The sequence below is a fragment of the Fusarium subglutinans genome (assembly GCF_013396075.1).
Source record: "Fusarium subglutinans strain NRRL 66333 chromosome Unknown NRRL66333_c0000008, whole genome shotgun sequence".
In the NCBI taxonomy this organism is placed as follows: domain Eukaryota; kingdom Fungi; phylum Ascomycota; class Sordariomycetes; order Hypocreales; family Nectriaceae; genus Fusarium; species Fusarium subglutinans.
In genome coordinates this window covers 1,532-18,218 of record NW_023502071.1, presented here as the reverse complement: position 1 = coordinate 18,218, position 16,687 = coordinate 1,532, and the positions used below count along the sequence as shown (strand labels likewise).

At 49.2% G+C, this 16,687-nt stretch overlaps 7 protein-coding genes across 7 annotated transcripts; 5 read left to right on the top strand and 2 right to left on the bottom strand.

Annotated features, from left to right (window-relative positions):
* Positions 1 to 15: 15 nt before the first annotated feature.
* Positions 16 to 1,595, bottom strand: FSUBG_1446 (aldehyde dehydrogenase (NAD+) mitochondrial; the record flags this gene model as incomplete). Its single annotated transcript, XM_036679113.1, has 4 exons — positions 16 to 308; positions 359 to 1,162; positions 1,210 to 1,264; positions 1,314 to 1,595. The coding sequence occupies 4 exons, from the start codon at positions 1,593 to 1,595 to the stop codon at positions 16 to 18; spliced, it is 1,434 nt and encodes a 477-aa protein (XP_036542920.1).
* Positions 1,596 to 2,632: 1,037 nt separating this feature from the next.
* On the top strand, positions 2,633 to 5,287 carry FSUBG_1445 (30S ribosomal S17P protein; the record flags this gene model as incomplete). The annotated part of the gene is made up of 1 exon (XM_036679112.1): positions 2,633 to 5,287. The coding sequence occupies one exon, from the start codon at positions 2,633 to 2,635 to the stop codon at positions 5,285 to 5,287; it is 2,655 nt and encodes an 884-aa protein (XP_036542919.1).
* Positions 5,288 to 5,603: 316 nt separating this feature from the next.
* FSUBG_1444 (family oxidoreductase) lies at positions 5,604 to 7,115 on the bottom strand (the record flags this gene model as incomplete). The annotated part of the gene is made up of 4 exons (XM_036679111.1): positions 5,604 to 5,778; positions 5,848 to 6,168; positions 6,239 to 6,743; positions 6,803 to 7,115. The coding sequence occupies 4 exons, from the start codon at positions 7,113 to 7,115 to the stop codon at positions 5,604 to 5,606; spliced, it is 1,314 nt and encodes a 437-aa protein (XP_036542918.1).
* An 825-nt stretch (positions 7,116 to 7,940) lies between these two features.
* FSUBG_1443 (high affinity methionine permease) lies at positions 7,941 to 9,743 on the top strand (the record flags this gene model as incomplete). The annotated part of the gene is made up of 2 exons (XM_036679110.1): positions 7,941 to 9,421; positions 9,473 to 9,743. 2 exons carry the CDS (start codon positions 7,941 to 7,943, stop codon positions 9,741 to 9,743), a joined length of 1,752 nt encoding a protein of 583 aa, XP_036542917.1.
* A 318-nt stretch (positions 9,744 to 10,061) lies between these two features.
* On the top strand, positions 10,062 to 10,701 carry FSUBG_1442 (uncharacterized protein; the record flags this gene model as incomplete). The annotated part of the gene is made up of 2 exons (XM_036679109.1): positions 10,062 to 10,490; positions 10,570 to 10,701. The coding sequence occupies 2 exons, from the start codon at positions 10,062 to 10,064 to the stop codon at positions 10,699 to 10,701; spliced, it is 561 nt and encodes a 186-aa protein (XP_036542916.1).
* Positions 10,702 to 11,199: 498 nt separating this feature from the next.
* FSUBG_1441 (uncharacterized protein) lies at positions 11,200 to 12,003 on the top strand (the record flags this gene model as incomplete). The annotated part of the gene is made up of 1 exon (XM_036679108.1): positions 11,200 to 12,003. The coding sequence occupies one exon, from the start codon at positions 11,200 to 11,202 to the stop codon at positions 12,001 to 12,003; it is 804 nt and encodes a 267-aa protein (XP_036542915.1).
* Positions 12,004 to 12,499: 496 nt separating this feature from the next.
* Positions 12,500 to 12,958, top strand: FSUBG_1440 (uncharacterized protein; the record flags this gene model as incomplete). The annotated part of the gene is made up of 1 exon (XM_036679107.1): positions 12,500 to 12,958. The coding sequence occupies one exon, from the start codon at positions 12,500 to 12,502 to the stop codon at positions 12,956 to 12,958; it is 459 nt and encodes a 152-aa protein (XP_036542914.1).
* Positions 12,959 to 16,687: the final 3,729 nt, after the last annotated feature.

Genomic DNA, 16,687 nt, shown 5'->3' with positions numbered 1-16,687 from the left:
ATTGGCTACGCATCTTTATACTTTGGACTTGTAACAATGAATCACCTGGGGCTGACAGTAGACGCCCAGGCCCCGTCGACCCCATTCTCCACCAACGCCACTCTCCTTGTGACCAGCAAGATGCGCTTGAGGTAGAGGCTTCTCAAAACTGTTGATCCAGATCGTACCGGCCTCGATACGGTCTGCTAACCGCTGTGCATGGTCAACGTCCTTTGACCAGACGGCTCCTCCAAGACCAGATAGCGTGTTATTGGCTCGCTCAACAACTTCGTCCTCAGTCTTCCACTTCATCAGTGGAACAATAGGGCCTGTAAAACTGTTAATCGCCTATCTAAAGGAATGAGTTTGTAGGTCTTACCGAAAGCTTCATGTGTAACGACGAGGGCGTTATCGGGAGGGTTGTCGATAATGGCAGGCTTGATAACGAAGCTATCTCCACTGTCATTTGGCTTCTCACCCAGGGCGAAACAGTGACCGTTCTCGATTGAATCTTGGAAGAAGCCCTTCACGATATTATACTGCATCTCGTTCTGAATTGGGCCCAGCATGATACCGGGCTCGAGGGTTGACGTTGGTGCGACCTTCCATTCCTTGACTGTATTGACCATTGTCTCCAAGAACTCATCGTAGATATCTTCGTGGACAAAAACACGTTTGCTAGCAACGCAAAGTTGACCGGAGTTCATGAAAGATCCAATCGCCACTTGCGGGGCCACGATCTTTGGATCAACATCTGGGCAGACAATACTGGCGCTGTTACCTCCCAGCTCCAATGTGACGGGCTTTAGAAGATTTCCAGCCACCTGAGCGATCTTCTTTCCTGTAGCAGTTGAGCCCGTGAATGTAATCTTGTCAACTCCGGGATGTTGGCATAATGCAGGTCCCAGCTTGTCGTCGCCGTTGAGGGCTTGGAGAACACCCGCTGGGAAAACTCCTTGAAGTAGTTCGACGACCTTCAAGATGGAGTAGGGCGTGAAAGGCGAAGGCTTTACAATAATTGTGTTTCCAGTTATAAGGGCCGCGGCGACCTTGGCAATGGAGAGGACGAGGGGATAATTCCAGGGACAAATAGCTGCGATGACACCCAGTGGCTTCTCTCGGATCGTCAATCGTAGTTCATCGTCATCTTGGATCACTTGCTCTTGGAGAGGTTCCTGATTCGCTGGACTGTATTAGATTGGCTTTCCCTGCGGCTAAAACCTAACATACCATTAAACTGTAAGAAGTTGATTGAATGCTCAACTTCCATTGTGGCAAATTGAATCTGCGACAGTCAGACTCGCCGAAATAGTTCCTGTAACGGTGCCACTTACAGGCTTTCCCCCTTCTTTCGTGATCAGCTGTGCCAGCGCGGGCTTATGATAGATCAAGACATCCCGGGCATCAAGCAGGGCATTCTGCCGCTCCGACCACGACGTTTTAGACCACTGTTTGAAGGCGGTTTTGGCTGCAGAAATTGCATTCTCAATGTCTTCCGATGATGCAACTGGAACATCCCAAAGCTTTTGTTTTGTCGAAGGATCTGTTCCCTGCGTCACCTTTCCAGTGACGGAAGCTCCGTTTACAGTATTAACAAACGAGTTGAACCCTTCCATTTTGGCTGTTTTAAATGCAGAATCTTAGAATGAGACGGTACTTGTGACTTACACACACCGAAGCTTCAATTAAATATTAAGAGAACCCACTTAATTTCAAACATGAATAAAGTCCCTAATGAGACTTCGGCAGTTGATGCGGGACTTCAAAATGCGGAGATCATTCTTGAAGAAGTCAAGTCGGAGGGGAAGATCTCTTTCCCAAGTTCCCCAACCGAGGCTACTAGCGGGATCCCACATGAGCTATGATTGTTGTAGTTTAGCTGAGAGATAAGTGCCTGAGTTTGGGTCAGCAGATCTCAAGAGCCAGATAGGAATGAACATTGCTTGCATGAGGTCGGCTATTGGGCGTCCTAAACTGCTGTCCCTTCTTCGCAGGCCTGGTACTTACTCCCGCCGCGAACTCAGCAGATACTGGCTTGTGACAGAACATGCTATCCCAGTGATCTTCCATTCATGACGTCTCTGTCGTGAAGATGTTAGTGCTTTCTGCTGGCAGTCCATGATTTATAAACAGTCCGGGTGGGATAATTTAGAGTTTATAGTCAATCGGCGGGAATGCGGGGGGGATATTTGCGGGGTATACGTACCTTGAAGGAGGCTATCTCAACACGAAGTCCAATGGATCTGTTACCCGAGCTCTGTATAGCCTCAAATCCGTATCGTTATATACCAGACCCTTGCATGGCTAAGTCTCAAAGTGAATGTCCTCTCGGAAGATAGATTGGCCTTCGGACTGTATTACTCCGAGATGCAAGTCATCATTCTCCAAGAGATAGCTTGGCAAGGTTGTCCACAGCCTTATTTTACCATTGTCTCTGAGTGGTGAAAGATAAGCCCCAAATATGGAAAGGCTGCAGAAAGATTGCGTAAGCGTGAGATTCTTCTCCAGCATTGTCTTTTAGGCATTTCAAATCGTTTCGTGACGGGCCATTTCACCGTTTAACTTCGTTGTCGCTAGTACCACCGACCAAGAACATTACAGGAGTCTTTCTGTCAGTCTCACCAGAGCCAAAGCCAAGAGGAAATTCATCTCCATGTCAAAGCAAGGCGCGAATGTATCTCTTATGGATAAGCTGGATTCCTTCATCGACATGGCCCGGGAGGTTGTCGAGATAGCACCGCCAGATGATCCTGATCGCATCATCTGGCTTCACGAGCTGGGGAATACTCTAAGTCGTCGCTTCACCGTTGCTGGGGTACTCGCTGATCTGGAGGATTCAATCAAGGTGGGGCAAGAAGCAATCGATGCCGCTCCGAATGATTACATTCATCGAGGCGCTCTCTTGGACAGTCTCGGCGTTCACCTTGCCATTCGATTTGCCAAAATTGGATCACTGTCTGATCTAGAACAAGCTATTCAAGTTACACGGCAGGCGATCGATGTGGCAGCGGACTCCGATGATGATAGAGCCTTCCGGCTGACGCACTTAGCAAACCACCTTGGAGAGCGCTACGAGCGAACAGGGTCTTCTATAGATCTGGAAGAGGCGATAGAAGTGGCTCAATCAGCCGTAGACTTGACTCCACTCGACGACTTCAAGAGACCGGGGCGACTTAATACTCTTGCAAACCAGCTACACGAACGATATGCAAGAACTGGGATTCTTGGAGAGCTCAACAAAGTTATTGACATCTGTCGTGGCATCACCAAAGTTACTGCCGAGGGCTCTTCCGATCATGGTCTCTTCAAGTCCAACCTCTCCGGTCATCTTGGAGATCGCTACCTCAGGACAGGCGACACCAAAGACCTTGATGAAGCAATTCAACTCGCACAAGAGGCATTGACCACCTTGCCTTCAGGACATGCAGATATTCCTAGCCTTTCGAGTAATCTCTCCATCTGGCTTGCGAAGCGTTATATACGGTATCGAGAAACGACTGATGTTGAAGAGGCTATCAAGATGGGGCACCAGTCCATTACCGTCGCTCAACCGGGAAACCCCAGTCTTGCTCAATACATGAGCAATCTTGCAGACTGTTACTGGAATCGCCATACCTTGACTAATTGTATGGATGACTTTGAGGCTGCCGTGAATTTCTATCGCTCGGCTCTGGATCATTTGAACTCCAACATCCAAACAAGAATCGCAGTTGGAAAATTTCTCTTTGAGACATTTGCACATGCCTCGAAATGGCAGCATGCTCTTGACGCTTCACAAGCGGCCTTTGACTTACTGCCACAACTGACACCAAGGTCACTTGGCTTCGTCGATAAGCAGCGTATGCTAGGTCGAATAGTAGACCTTGCATGCGATACTGCAGCCGTGGCACTTCATGCTGGCAAAGAACCGTTTTTTGCTCTGAGCGTACTGGAGAAAGGCCGCGGAGTACTTGCCGCAGCAATCGAGCAGATCCGCGTTGACGTTCTGGATCTAGAACAGAGCCACCCTGATCTCGCAGGACGATTTCTGGAACTCGGCCAAGTGCTCGACGCGCCTATCCAAAGTGGTGATTCAGTCTCAGCTCAGGTTATCGCAAACCGTCGTGGCGAGGCGAGTGAAGAATTAGAACACCTCATTGGTGAGATTAGGAAACATCCGGGGTTCAGTGACTTTCTAGAACCGCCGAACGAAGATGACTATCGAGCTGCGGCTAGTTCAGGCCCTGTCGTGGTTATCAACCTGAGCAAGTTTCGCTGCGATGCCATTCTTGTTGAACAACATCAAATCAGATCCTTACCGCTACCTGATTTAACTGTGGACAAAATGAATGAGAAAGAGAGCTCGGATTCATTGACGAGTCCTCTTATGATGGAATGGCTTTGGGATATAGCTGCCGGCCCTATTCTGCAGGAACTTGGTATTCAAGGCCCTCCGCCAGACGATGATTGGCCTCACATCTGGTGGGTTCCAACCGGTAGACTGAGTAGGCTCCCATTCCATGCCTTTGGACATCATCACCCAGGATCAACCAAGACCGTACTGGATAGAGTTATATCTTCGTACAGTTCATCGATTCAAGCCCTTATCAACGGCCGAAAGCTTCGTTCAGATTCGGCCCAAGATAAAGCTGTTTTAGTAGCAATGGAAGATACTACTGGTCAGATCAAGCTTCCGTTCGTCAAAGAAGAAGTCTCAGCAATCGCCAAACTCTGCAAGTCAATGAACCTCGAGTCTCGCGTTCCCGAGCAACACAAGCAAGCTGTTTTGAAGGAGCTCCATAATTGCAAAGTCTTCCATTTTGCTGGGCATGGCAAGACGGACGGCAACCCTTCTCAAAGTGGACTACTTCTGACCGATGGCATACTCACAGTATCTGAACTTATGGATATAAATCTTCGGAGAAATGCTCCGTTCTTGGCATATCTTTCTGCCTGCGGGACGGGTCAAATTGGAGGGAATGCCTTCTTCGATGAGAGCATCCACCTGATCAGCGCATGCCAGCTAGCGGGATTCCAGCATGTAGTCGGTACACTCTGGGAAGTCAGTGATAAGTCGTGTGTTGAAATATCACAGACTGTGTACGAGTCGATAAGAGATGAGGGGTTCTCTAACAGATCTGTCTGCTGGGGTCTGCACAAAGCTACAAGGCAGCTCCGAGATAAGTGGTTAAGTACACCAGAGCAACACCCGGACCGGATGGCCAGCAGTGAGAGAGATGAGATATGGTCAAGAGACATTCTTTCTTGTGGTGAGGATGAGGAGAAGATGAAGAAACTTGTGTGGGTTCCCTTTGTGCATTTTGGATAAGGCACGACCACCAGGAGACTCGGTGGACGTTTGAATGGCATCTTACATATACAGTTGACCGCCATGGTGTTATCTTCATAGCCAGCTGAGCCTAATTGCGTATTCTTGCCCAAACTAAGGCAAGCGCAATTTAATCTTCTAGTAGATTACTGGCTAAGTAATCATACAATTCAAGATGCATCCGACCCGTTGAATGACTCGCCAGGCTTTACATGTTCGAGTAACGCGATGGCTTTGTTCGCTATCTCCCCACATTTCCCCATTTCCTAGCGTCCTCCTACATGTTCTAGCATACCGCAGGGCTTTGTATCCTAAACTAAGACTTTGACTGTGCCGCCGTTGTGCTTTCACTACGGGTATGAGGCTCAAGAGGAAATGTCTGTAACTCAGGCGTGACGCCACCGTATACTCGCTCCCATCTCGAGGCGAGTGCTGCAGGCGTCTTCCATGCATACTCAGGATCACGAAGCCATATTCGAAGCAAATGTCTCCTGTATGGGGAGCTTCTGTCAGCCTTTGCTTGTACTTGGAAACCCGGCATTTCTGTAGGAATGACTCACTGCTTATCTTTGGTATCCGTGAAGCCATCGCGAGCGTGGAAAATAGCCACATTGTTGACATATTGCATGTCGCCCTTCTCGAAATTAGTCGACACGCTGAAGCGCTCACCCAGGAAGTGTAAAGTATCGAGGGCTTCGGCCTGGGCCTCGGTGATTGGCGGTAGATGTTTGCCACGGGGGATTTCTCCGAAACCAACATAGTAGCGGCGTCCATACTGAAGAAGGATTCTGTCGGGGATCTTGCCATCGGTGCTAGCAGGGACATGGTGAATTAACGGGCGGCTCATGAACTTGTCGGTATCGTTGACAGTCCTTGTGAAACTGGGCAGCCGAAGGCATTTAGTAACGGAGTTCTTCCTGCTAAATTATCGTACTGGGATCCTCGACTTACAGCTCTGCATCCCAGCGTTCGCTCAGAGTGTGAATGAGATCTGGTCGCGTGGCTGCAATGTGATTGTACACACGCCATGTGCTGGCCAACCGACTGGCACCTCCCTCGGCGGCTGTGGATAAGGCAAAAAGAGAAACTATATCTCCGGAGTCGGTATGGAAGACCTGTTTATCAGCAGTGTAGGCAGGCGTTCCGATCTTGATCTTAGTCTTGTCCCGAGACTCGCCGAGGCCAGAACGAACGTCCTTGATATGTCCGATAACAACATCAGCACGTTCACCTTGAAAGTAAGCATCCTGGCGGCCGCGTATAGAGCCTATGTGGGAAGAAACGCCCGCGTATATGATGATGTTCTCTTCACGGGTATAGCGGTCAACGTCTAAGCCTCTAAGAACAAAGAAGCCATGGCCGTAGTGTAGCTCACGAGATAGCCTGCGTAGCTCGTCGTGCAGCTTGGGGAGCGGGAAGGTCTCTTGTGTAATATAACCCTTGGAAATGTTGAGGGCTATTCCCCGGCGTCATGTCAGCCATAGTACACCAGATTAGATAGTAGAGAACACCGACATTTAAAATATGCAAGGGCCTTGTCGATCTCTTCCAGTTGAGCAGGCGATAGAACGTACGTCCAGTCGTATTTCTGAGCAATAGTCTCTCCGTCCCAAACGAGGTCTCCCTTGAGCTCTTTGGGGAAACCCTCAGGGAGGGTCTTGATGAGCTCCTCGGTCTGGGTCCGGCGGGCTACACGTGCTTGGTACTTGTCCCAATCTGGGTGGTAAGAGATGTCCGGTTGACCAGGCGGGGGCAAAGCGGCCGGTGTGATACCGCAGGTCGGGGCTGACGGTGGGGAGAGAGCAGAGACAGTAGCTATAGCGGCCATGATAGCTGGGATGACAAGGCCTGGACGTGGTTTTGCTTCAAGGATGAATAGAATATTCTAATTGCTTGGTTATAGATTGTATACTATATGATTATATTGCTAGTTTTATAAGAACTAGGTCTATCCCCGGGCGGGAGGTCGGCGAAACGCCGAACAAAACGAGGTGGTTATAAACTTATAATGACGCCATTCAATAAACAATGGCGTAGCAGCAACAAATCTGCCAAGAGGGGATTGAGCCCTACACGAAACAATGAATTGTCATTCTTATGTAGGAGAGTTCCTCGGCTATCAATTAATAGCCAAAGACAATTATCATAATTGACGTTTAAGGACAAAATAGTCGGCCCCGATGCGAACCTTCGAATTGTATCAGACAATGCTAGGCTGTAAGCACGCCATACATTAGATCACCATTTATTGGCTAAACCCTTCCCGCGGGTGATGTTACCGACTGATGGATAAACTATGGTTCCCAGATATCCCCGCGGGAAGGAATAGAGATCCCATTACCTCACAGCACCTCTATGGATTACCCATATTCTAGATTGCGTAACTCTAAGAACTTATCACGTATGTATGCATCCCTTCAGTTAAATGGATAAAGTAAAATCTTAACGTTAACCTTAACGGGATTAAAGTGGTCATATTGAACAGTCTTTTGGTCAAACCTGTACATCTCGGAACCTAGCCATGACGCTATAGACCATGTCGGAGCCACAATAGACGACATCTTGGCACCTGGACGATAAAATGTTCTCAATTCCGTGTTCTCTCCAAGTAAACTTTCTCATGCTATTCGTATTCATATCTTGTTAGCTCAGTATGGGACTACGTTTTAGTCCGAAGTCACAGGCTACTAGCCAGGCTGTTCCAGAGGCATCACACTCGGATTCAGAGGCCTCCATCATTCGCGATGGTGATCTCTCCTACGTGCGTCAAACAGCAGGAAATGGCGCCTCAGGATACCAGGAGGCTGTCGGTGCTCCCGTCGAAACACGCTCGCCGCTAGGATACCACGTCAACTGGCTGACGATCATCTTCCTCAACCTCAATCACATGGTCGGCACTGGTATCTTCTCCACGCCTGCCACAATCCTACGCCTCACAGGTTCAGTTGGACTTGCCCTCGTTTACTGGGTCATTGGGTTCCTCTTGGCTGCCGCTGGACTCGCTGTCCACATGGAGTTTACTAGTTACTTTCCCAACCGCAGTGGCTCAGAGGTTGTATGGCTTGAGCAAGGATATCCTCGACCGAAACACCTTTTCCCTGTCGCCTTCGCTGTTCAGTCTGTACTTCTATCATTTAGCAGCAGCAACGCGATTGTCCTCTCCAACTACCTCTGGCGCATCGTCGGGCGCGATCCGGGTCCCTGGGAGCTCAAGGGCGTTGCTATTGCAGCTTACACGCTGGCTGTCATTACTGTTATCGCTCACAACAGGTACTCGCTCTGGGCCATCAACATCATTGGGGCCTTGAAGCTGCTGTTGCTACTATTTATCTCTATCTCAGGGCTTGTTATCCTTGGAGGTCATTTTGGCAGAATCGAGAACCCTGGTATAAACTTCAGCAATGGCTTTCAAGGCACGACTTCGAGCGGCTACAGTCTATCTCAGGCCATGGTCAACATCACATTTGCGTTTTCGGGCTGGCAAAACGCTTTCAGCATGGCAAATGAGATCAAGAATCCTATCCCCACCTTGAAAAAGAATGCCACGGCTTCCCTTCTCATTGTGTTCTCTCTCTATTTCCTCTGCAACGTCGCCTACTTTGCCGCGGTCCCCAAGGATATCTTTCTAGAGTCGAAAGAGCTGGCTGCTGCTGTATTCTTCCGGACAGCCTTTGGATCTTCTGCTGAATCCGCTCTGAATTTCTGTGTCCTCCTGAGCTCCTTTGGCAATCTCCTTGCTGTTCTTATCAGCCAGTCTCGTCAAATTCGAGAGATTGCGCGTCAAGGCGTCCTCCCATGGACAGAGTTCTGGGTCTCGACTAAACCTTTCGGCACTCCTATTGGCCCATATCTACTCAAATGGGGATTCACATTTCTGATGATCGTCGCGCCTCCAGCAGGTGATGCCTTTCAGTTCGTCGTTTCTCTCAAGACGTACCCAGACGCCATATTCCATGCCGCCATGGGCGTTGGTCTTTTGCTGATCCGTCGCCGTCGTTCTCGCTCAGGTACCCCCAGATCTGATTTTCGAGCATGGTGGGCTCTTGTTATACTGTACCTCTTGGCTCAGGTCTTCCTGCTCGTCATGCCCTGGATTCCTCCAGAAGGTGGTATTTATGCTGGAACAGTTAGCTTGTAAGTACTGGTTTCAGATGTGACCGACAAGATACTGACAACAAGTCGCAGCCTATGGTGTACCTACATGATTGTCGGAATTGGAATCATGGCAACGTGCGGTATTTACTACTACCTTTGGATGAAGGTGCTCCCCCGCTGGGGCAATTATAGCATCCGATCCAAAGTTATCTCTGTCGATGATAATGGCGCCAACACGCATCGGCTTTTACGGGTGCCTAATTCTCAGGTGGCTGAGTGGGATGCTACCCATGACGATCTTGGCCGAGACTTACCGTCTCAGCGGGAAATCAGTCGCAACAATAGCAGCTCGGAAAAGTAGGACCAGTAGTTAATAGAATCAAGGGTTTATGGGGTTGTTTAGCAGTATTTTTCGAAAATGCACCATTTTATCCAGCCTATCATCTTTACTGGTTTAGGTGGCCGGCTTGTCCCAGGCAGCCAAGTAACATGGCGAAGACAGAACCAACACACCAATGACATGAGGAATCCGCGGGTCAAGAACGAGCAGGCACCATAATTTTGCAACGCCTCTTCTTCCATGATCACCTACTCATCACCTTCCACATCGCTCATACAGCTATTGATACTCTATTATTGCCTCGGCTGTTACCAAGATCTCCATGAACTAGAACAAGAGATGCTGCCGCCTCCACCTCCACCGCCTTTCCGAGCCCCGGTGACTGACGCCAGCTCAACTCCACAAGCGCCAGTTCTTCCTGAGGACGGTCCAACTGGAGCCTTATTGCTTGAGTTGATCAAGCATAACGGCGCACCATTCAATGATCACTGGGCTTACTTTGTTCGATCTAGCTTGAGCCCTTCTGTTGGTATCGTGTATGAGGCCGTTGGCGATGTCCGCAGCGGATTCCAGCGCCAGATCCGGAGGAATCATGACCTAACTTCTGACCCGCCGTCATCCCGAATCCCGCTTCAGTGGATTGAAGCGAAGTTTATTAACGAAGAGTTGATGCTTCATGACCAAGGATCGATACCGACCTGTATCCTCGAGGAAAGCCTACATAAAGTAAACGTACCTGACAAGACACTAAATGACGCGTCTCAGAGTGTAAGTATTTCACATTTGATCATGGCTATCAGGATGCTCAGGGTGGCAAATCTTTGACTGATGGATCGAATGTTTATAGGAAGCTCCCAAGAAGAAAATTGTACAACGGAATTGTCAGACATGGATCGTTGAGTCAGCGGATCAACTGGTCGTGAATGGCATTCTCTCTCCAGATGCTGCTGCGTATCTTAATGCAACGAAGCAAGTCTAGACATTTGTCAAGATTCTACATTTGAGTAGCTCAAATTGGTCAAAATTATCATCAGCAATCAAGATGGATACCATGCAGAACAATTTATACTAGCTAGAGTGTATCTATAAACCAGAAGAGCTTCAAGTCTAGACTAGCGCGCTGATCCTTTTGCCCCGAGTCGCGACCACGGATCAGATATGCTGTGGCTGACGTGTGAAGGTGTTGGAATTATTCCGTGATGTTTGTCTTTGTAGTGAAACCCTATGGAGTCCGTCTCACTCGCCCGACGGAGTTGAGAAGGATGGTGATAGTTAGCGCGCGCCTGGTCTGACCACCAGTAAGTGATACAAGAAAGCGAAGCCACTTACTATAAGGTATATCTGTCAATGCCTAGATAGATTTGCCTAAACAGGCTTGTACTTCAATCAAGGTCACAGTCTTACTATATATAGGTGATAGACCCGAGAACATGATGCAAGTTCAAGATTTACAATCCTAATGTCACGAGCTAGCATCATGTCTACTACAACTTACAAACATACGCTGTTCCTCTGGATCGAAGGCTACTTTCCAAAGCGTATCGCCTATTACCTTCTCTCCAAGGGCATATGCTCTTCTGTGGAGGAGCTATATGATGGAAAGACCAATGAGAGCAATCTGAGAATCGTGCCCATTACTTTTACTGGTGATGGCTTCGTTTCTGGAGATCCTGAAGAGCCTTTGCCACCTGGCACCAAAGTACCCGCACTTCGCCTTGACGATACCGAAAGCGACAGATCCATCTGGGTCCACGAGACCTGGAGTATCATTAACTATCTGGAAGAAGTGTTCGATAGCAATAACTACCGAGAAATGTGGGCTACGAACCCTGTCGACAGAGCCATCACTCAAGACGTCCTTAGCTACATCGCCCTCGCCACAGACACTGGACGAATCTGGCTTATCAACTGCGCTCCATACATGGCTGCCTTTTGGAACATTCCCGATTCTGAGCTCAGTCTCCCCGTCGGACGTCGCGCCCGACGTGAATTTGAAGGGCATTTCAAAACACTGCAGAATGCGTGTGCTGACAATCTCACCTCGACGGGCTGGCTTACGCCTGCGGCTGACGGAGGTCCGGGCATGGCTGACGTGATGCTCGCTGCGACGGTGAGACATACGGAGTTGAGCTGGAGTGAATTTATTTTGGAGGATGAGGAGCTTGGGAGGTTGAGGGAGTGGTATGAGAAGTTTAAGACGGTGGGGTTCTGGTATGAGTTGGAGGAGACGGGGCGGTTCCCCGAGAACGCGAAACGTGGAGAGGGATCTGTTCGGAAGTAACTTAGTTGGCGAGTTCGAATGGCTGTCTGCGAGTTACTTGATCTGACCCGATGCAACTCTGCACGGGAGCTCGTTCAATGGTTTGAGCAATTAAGCATGCTTCCCCAGGCGGCATAATGTCACAGTCCGACGTCTTCACAAGTGAGAGTCTTAACATGTACGGAGTACCAAGCGCATCGCGATACAGCATTATTCCACGACATGCGCCTGACCCTCGCACCTCCAACGAATGACATCAGGACCCACCAAGCAAGCGTATCAATTGTCAAAGCTTTGCTAGCAGTTGAGGGAGGTAAGCACCCAGAGCACCAATGCAACGGCCTGTAACTGGCGTTATCCGTAGCTTCCGGCTTCCCGTCGGAACCAACGCGCTAGCTCTCCCGCCCGCTGTACTGAGCTACCATGGTCATTTCAGAACTTGGAACCCGTCTCGAAGCTTGAACAACTTTCATCTCTCATCATTCACGCCTCAAACAGCATAGCAACATCAATCACCATGGCCAGAACGACACTAACTCACATTCCCCTCGCGTACCGCATCCTCTTCCTCTGGTTCGAACCATTTGCCGCATTGGCAGGCTCCTTCATCATCTGGTTCACCCCGGAAATGTTCCTCAACACAATGACCCCGACCGGCAAATTTGCGCCCGACAATCGCGTTATTTACAACCAAGTCGCGGCGACATACACACTCTTTGCCTACAACGAAGCGATTCTTCTACGCGCTACCAACGACTTACGTGTTTGGAGAACTGTCTTGTTTGGGATATTGATCTGTGATGCGCTGCATCTGTATGCAAGCTGGCTTGCGATTCCTGACATGTTTTGGAATCCTGCGACGTGGAGATGGGAGGACTGGGTCAATTTTGGGAGTTTGTGGGGGCAGGGCGCTGTGAGGATCGCGTTCTTGATGGGAGTTGGTTTGAAGGGGAATACTCGTGTCAAGGCGGATTAAGGTCAATTGATTGAGATATGGGATCGATGAGGCTTGATGGGATAGACCGAGAGTGAGGCACAGTCGTCAGCATTGCAATCTTGCAATCTGGCCAGAATCTTCGCGATGGACACCCTTGTCAGAGCAGCACGGTCGGCAAATGAGGGGCCGAAAAGTGTCGATGCGAGCAACTGATTGATAGTCCAGCGCAGCATTGTCGCTTCAGCCAGATGCATTCATTCTTAGCATTTGAATTCGTATAGCAATTACGGTGTTAAATCGTTGCATATCAAACTAATTTCTCTACTACCTTGGTTCCTCAGGGCAAAAGAACCCCACCGTTGCTCATCAATTGTTGTTCTCTAGGGTAAAGAGTGAGCTCAAGCCAATGCATACCGCAACACAATTGCCACATTTTCCAACGCCGTGAAGTCGCCCCTTTCATTCGATACCTTCAATTTCCACTCAAGCCCCGTTTCATTTAACTAGATGTTCTTGACTATCTCATAATCATACGATGATCGCTCCAGATATGCGGCTTCCATGCGTCGCAGATCAGCTTGTAGCTGCTGCGCTGCGAAGAGACCATCGTGACTACTATCCCAATAACCACCGGGTCGTAAGAAACCCTGCACTGAAGATCCCTTCTCGAAGCGGAACGCGTTCTGAGCGCGACGTACAAGGTCCGACGCAAGCTGATACAGGTCATAATGAACATTGCGAACCGTGTTCTCCATCCAGCTGTAGAGTTTCTCGTTTGTGTACTTGGATTGATACCACTACTCCGTTTCAACTGCATTGCCAATCTCTGCTTGCTGGATGCATGTTTCCTTATCATTGAGCTCCAGTCGGTTCTTCTGGATCTCTGTTTGTTTGTCGAGCGATTTGATCTCCTGGCCCTTCATGTTGGCTTGGAGTCGCCTCTCTTGTAGCTGCTTAGTGAGCGAGTTTGTACGCTGAGCATCGGCCGCGATGTTGGTTGCTATCATAGAGCCTGTTCTGATACTCATGGATGAAGCCTGCAAAGCTGATGCTATGTTTGAGGCGTCCATCTTCATAGAAGCTCCAACGCCAAAAGGTTCGACGTTGGTCGTTACTTGTGGTAGAGCTTTGAGTATAAACGCCCCGACGTCTATGGCTGAAGCAGCAATATTCAACTTATTTGCCACTTCTGTTACTTTCATCTCCTGATATTCCAGCCGATTCATGCGCAGGTCATCTGTGAGTGGTGCTTCGATCGCCTGCTCGATGTCCACCCACTTCTCCGCCTGGCCAGGAATGCGGCTCAATAGTTCGCCCATAAGACGCAGGTAGTAGCTCAGTTGAGCTGCAGCAGAAGATCTGTTCATTTCCAAAAGCTCGATGTTTCTTTCGATTTCCTCCCTTTGCAGACGTTTGAGACTTATGGAAAGCCTCTGTCGAGCCGTGTCCTGTTTCGCTTTGAGGATTTGCAAAGCTTCTGAGTCCTTCTTTTCCTTGATTTGTAAGAACTGCTCTCCCATGCTTTGAAGGCTAGTGCATATCTCTAGAGCTTTAGAGATGAGATATTGAAACCGCTGATTTGGCATCGGGCCATCAATCTCATTTAGCAGAGACGTCACTGCCCCTCCGCCACCTTGCAACGCTCGGCCTATTTGTCCTGGGTCAATACTCGGCTCGTTCATGGCATACACGAGTGGTCGACCATTGATGTCCAAGTTGTTCCTTGCCTTATAAAGCCGGTCGTTGACTAACGACCGCATTGTCTGGTACTTTGGATTTGCTGGCAGGCAAAAGTATGTCGTTGTCAGGATTCCCAAGACACCATATCTATCTTGCTCGTCATCTTGCAATTGTCTTGAGCCTCTCCTCTCGACATTACACAGAAAAGGAAAGGTAAGCTCGAGATCGACCCTCATTCTGCCATTCTTGTTTAGGGTATCGTAATTCCTGATGGCTGTCTTGCCAAGCTTGGGCATCTTGGGTGGCTCAGGGCCTAGGACATGCGCTGCCTCAATGTACCGCTGGATCGCCATAGGTAGAGACTCAATGCTACCCTGGCGGAAGTACTCATCACCAGCAGCTATGAGCGTTTCGATGTATTTCATGACGACCCATTTCATGTATGCTCGTGGTCGTGTTCGTGCTGTCGCATGCGTATTGGATGGGTTGCGTCTCCTTTCTGTAACTGCCATATCGAGGGTAGATTCGTCCAGCCATCCAGTGAATTTGTCTTGATTCTCGTGCGGATCAGCTGCAATGTCTCTGAATGGGCGGAACCTCCAACACGCCGTCTTCGCTTGCTTTCGAGTTTGCCCCTGGACATCCACTGTCGGATCGAATACAAACCGTGCAACGCGGAGGGCGAGGTCGTACTGCTGTGTTGCCAAGAACCTATCCATGGCTAGAAGAATACAATGCGCACCGAGTTCCCAGTTGTAGAGGGCATATGAGGTGGCTTGTTCATGGTATTGAGACATATTTGCTTCAACTACAGCCTTTCCATATTCTCTCTCGTTCATCTTATCCATCGTCTCGAAGAGTGGCCCCAAGCTGTCTGTCTTGGTGATATCCTGCATGAATCTTGGTGACGAAGAATGCTCAATGGCTTCAGTCATCGAATTCCGAACCAAATTCGACGATGCAAGATCGACTTTGTTGTTTTTGGCATAGGCAAGCTTTGGGTACATGAAGGTTGTCTTGCCGTCCGGTGCCGACACCTGTACGTCAACGACATAGCCGGTAGCCTTGCCGAGCTTGTCGTTTCCATCATACGACATGGTCCATACAAGGGTTCTGGAAGAGGGTGGAACCGGAACAGCCAGTAAGGGAGAAGTTGTCTGGTCTCCTCCAAATGAAGCAACTTCTTGCCCAAGAGTTTCGACCCGGTCGTCGTCAAACGTCTTTCTTGTTTCCCAGTTTTGCTTCCATGTGTACTTATGGAACACCGTCTCAAGAGTGCTCTTTTCAGACTCGGACTGGCTCAGGCCCCCTTCCACCGACGCCCGGTCATCGCTGATTTGAAAGCATCCGAGGTATGAGTGGTTAGCTGTGCCTGTTTCTGTTACGACCTTCTTAGTTATCTTTTCCTTTCGCCAGCATCCCACATTAATAGTGACTGTCTCTCCAACCAATCCGGCCGTATGGGCCCAAAAGGTAAAGCGTGAAATGGAAGGTAGTTTTTCTTTGTTGAATGTGTTATCCCAATTCACATTCAGCACCGGTTGCGAAACTCGCTTGGGTGTCCATTCGCCATTGAGTAGTTCAGTCCATGCCATTCGTATCTCCCAGTTACTCGGTGACTTTGTCGTGTTTAATGACTGGCCCGCGGCTTCTTGAAATGTCAAGGCGGTCGCCTTTTCTCCTTTTGGTGTCTCAGGAGTAAGACTCTTAACCATTATTTCTGGGATATAAACACTCAGACGATTGCCACGCATAACGGGAATCAGGTATGCCCCGGCATTGGTAACACTCGAGCCATCCCAGTCTGCCTCGTAAGTGATGGAGCCAATGTCCATCAAAGTCCACGGTGTCCACATCGCCACATCACTAGGCTGTGTAAGCCTCATGTTACGGTAGTAGAAGCGATAGGGTGCACTGCGTGTCTTGCCAAAGAAATGGTACGTCTCCAAGCCGCCAGTGGGATGATGCCGCAGATACGCTTGTATGTCTAGATCAGCGATCTCTGACAGACCCTTCACGTACGTACGGATAGCCTGTGAAAATGAATCCCAGCTGAGGTCCTTCTGCATGATAGTTGTTTCATAGTCA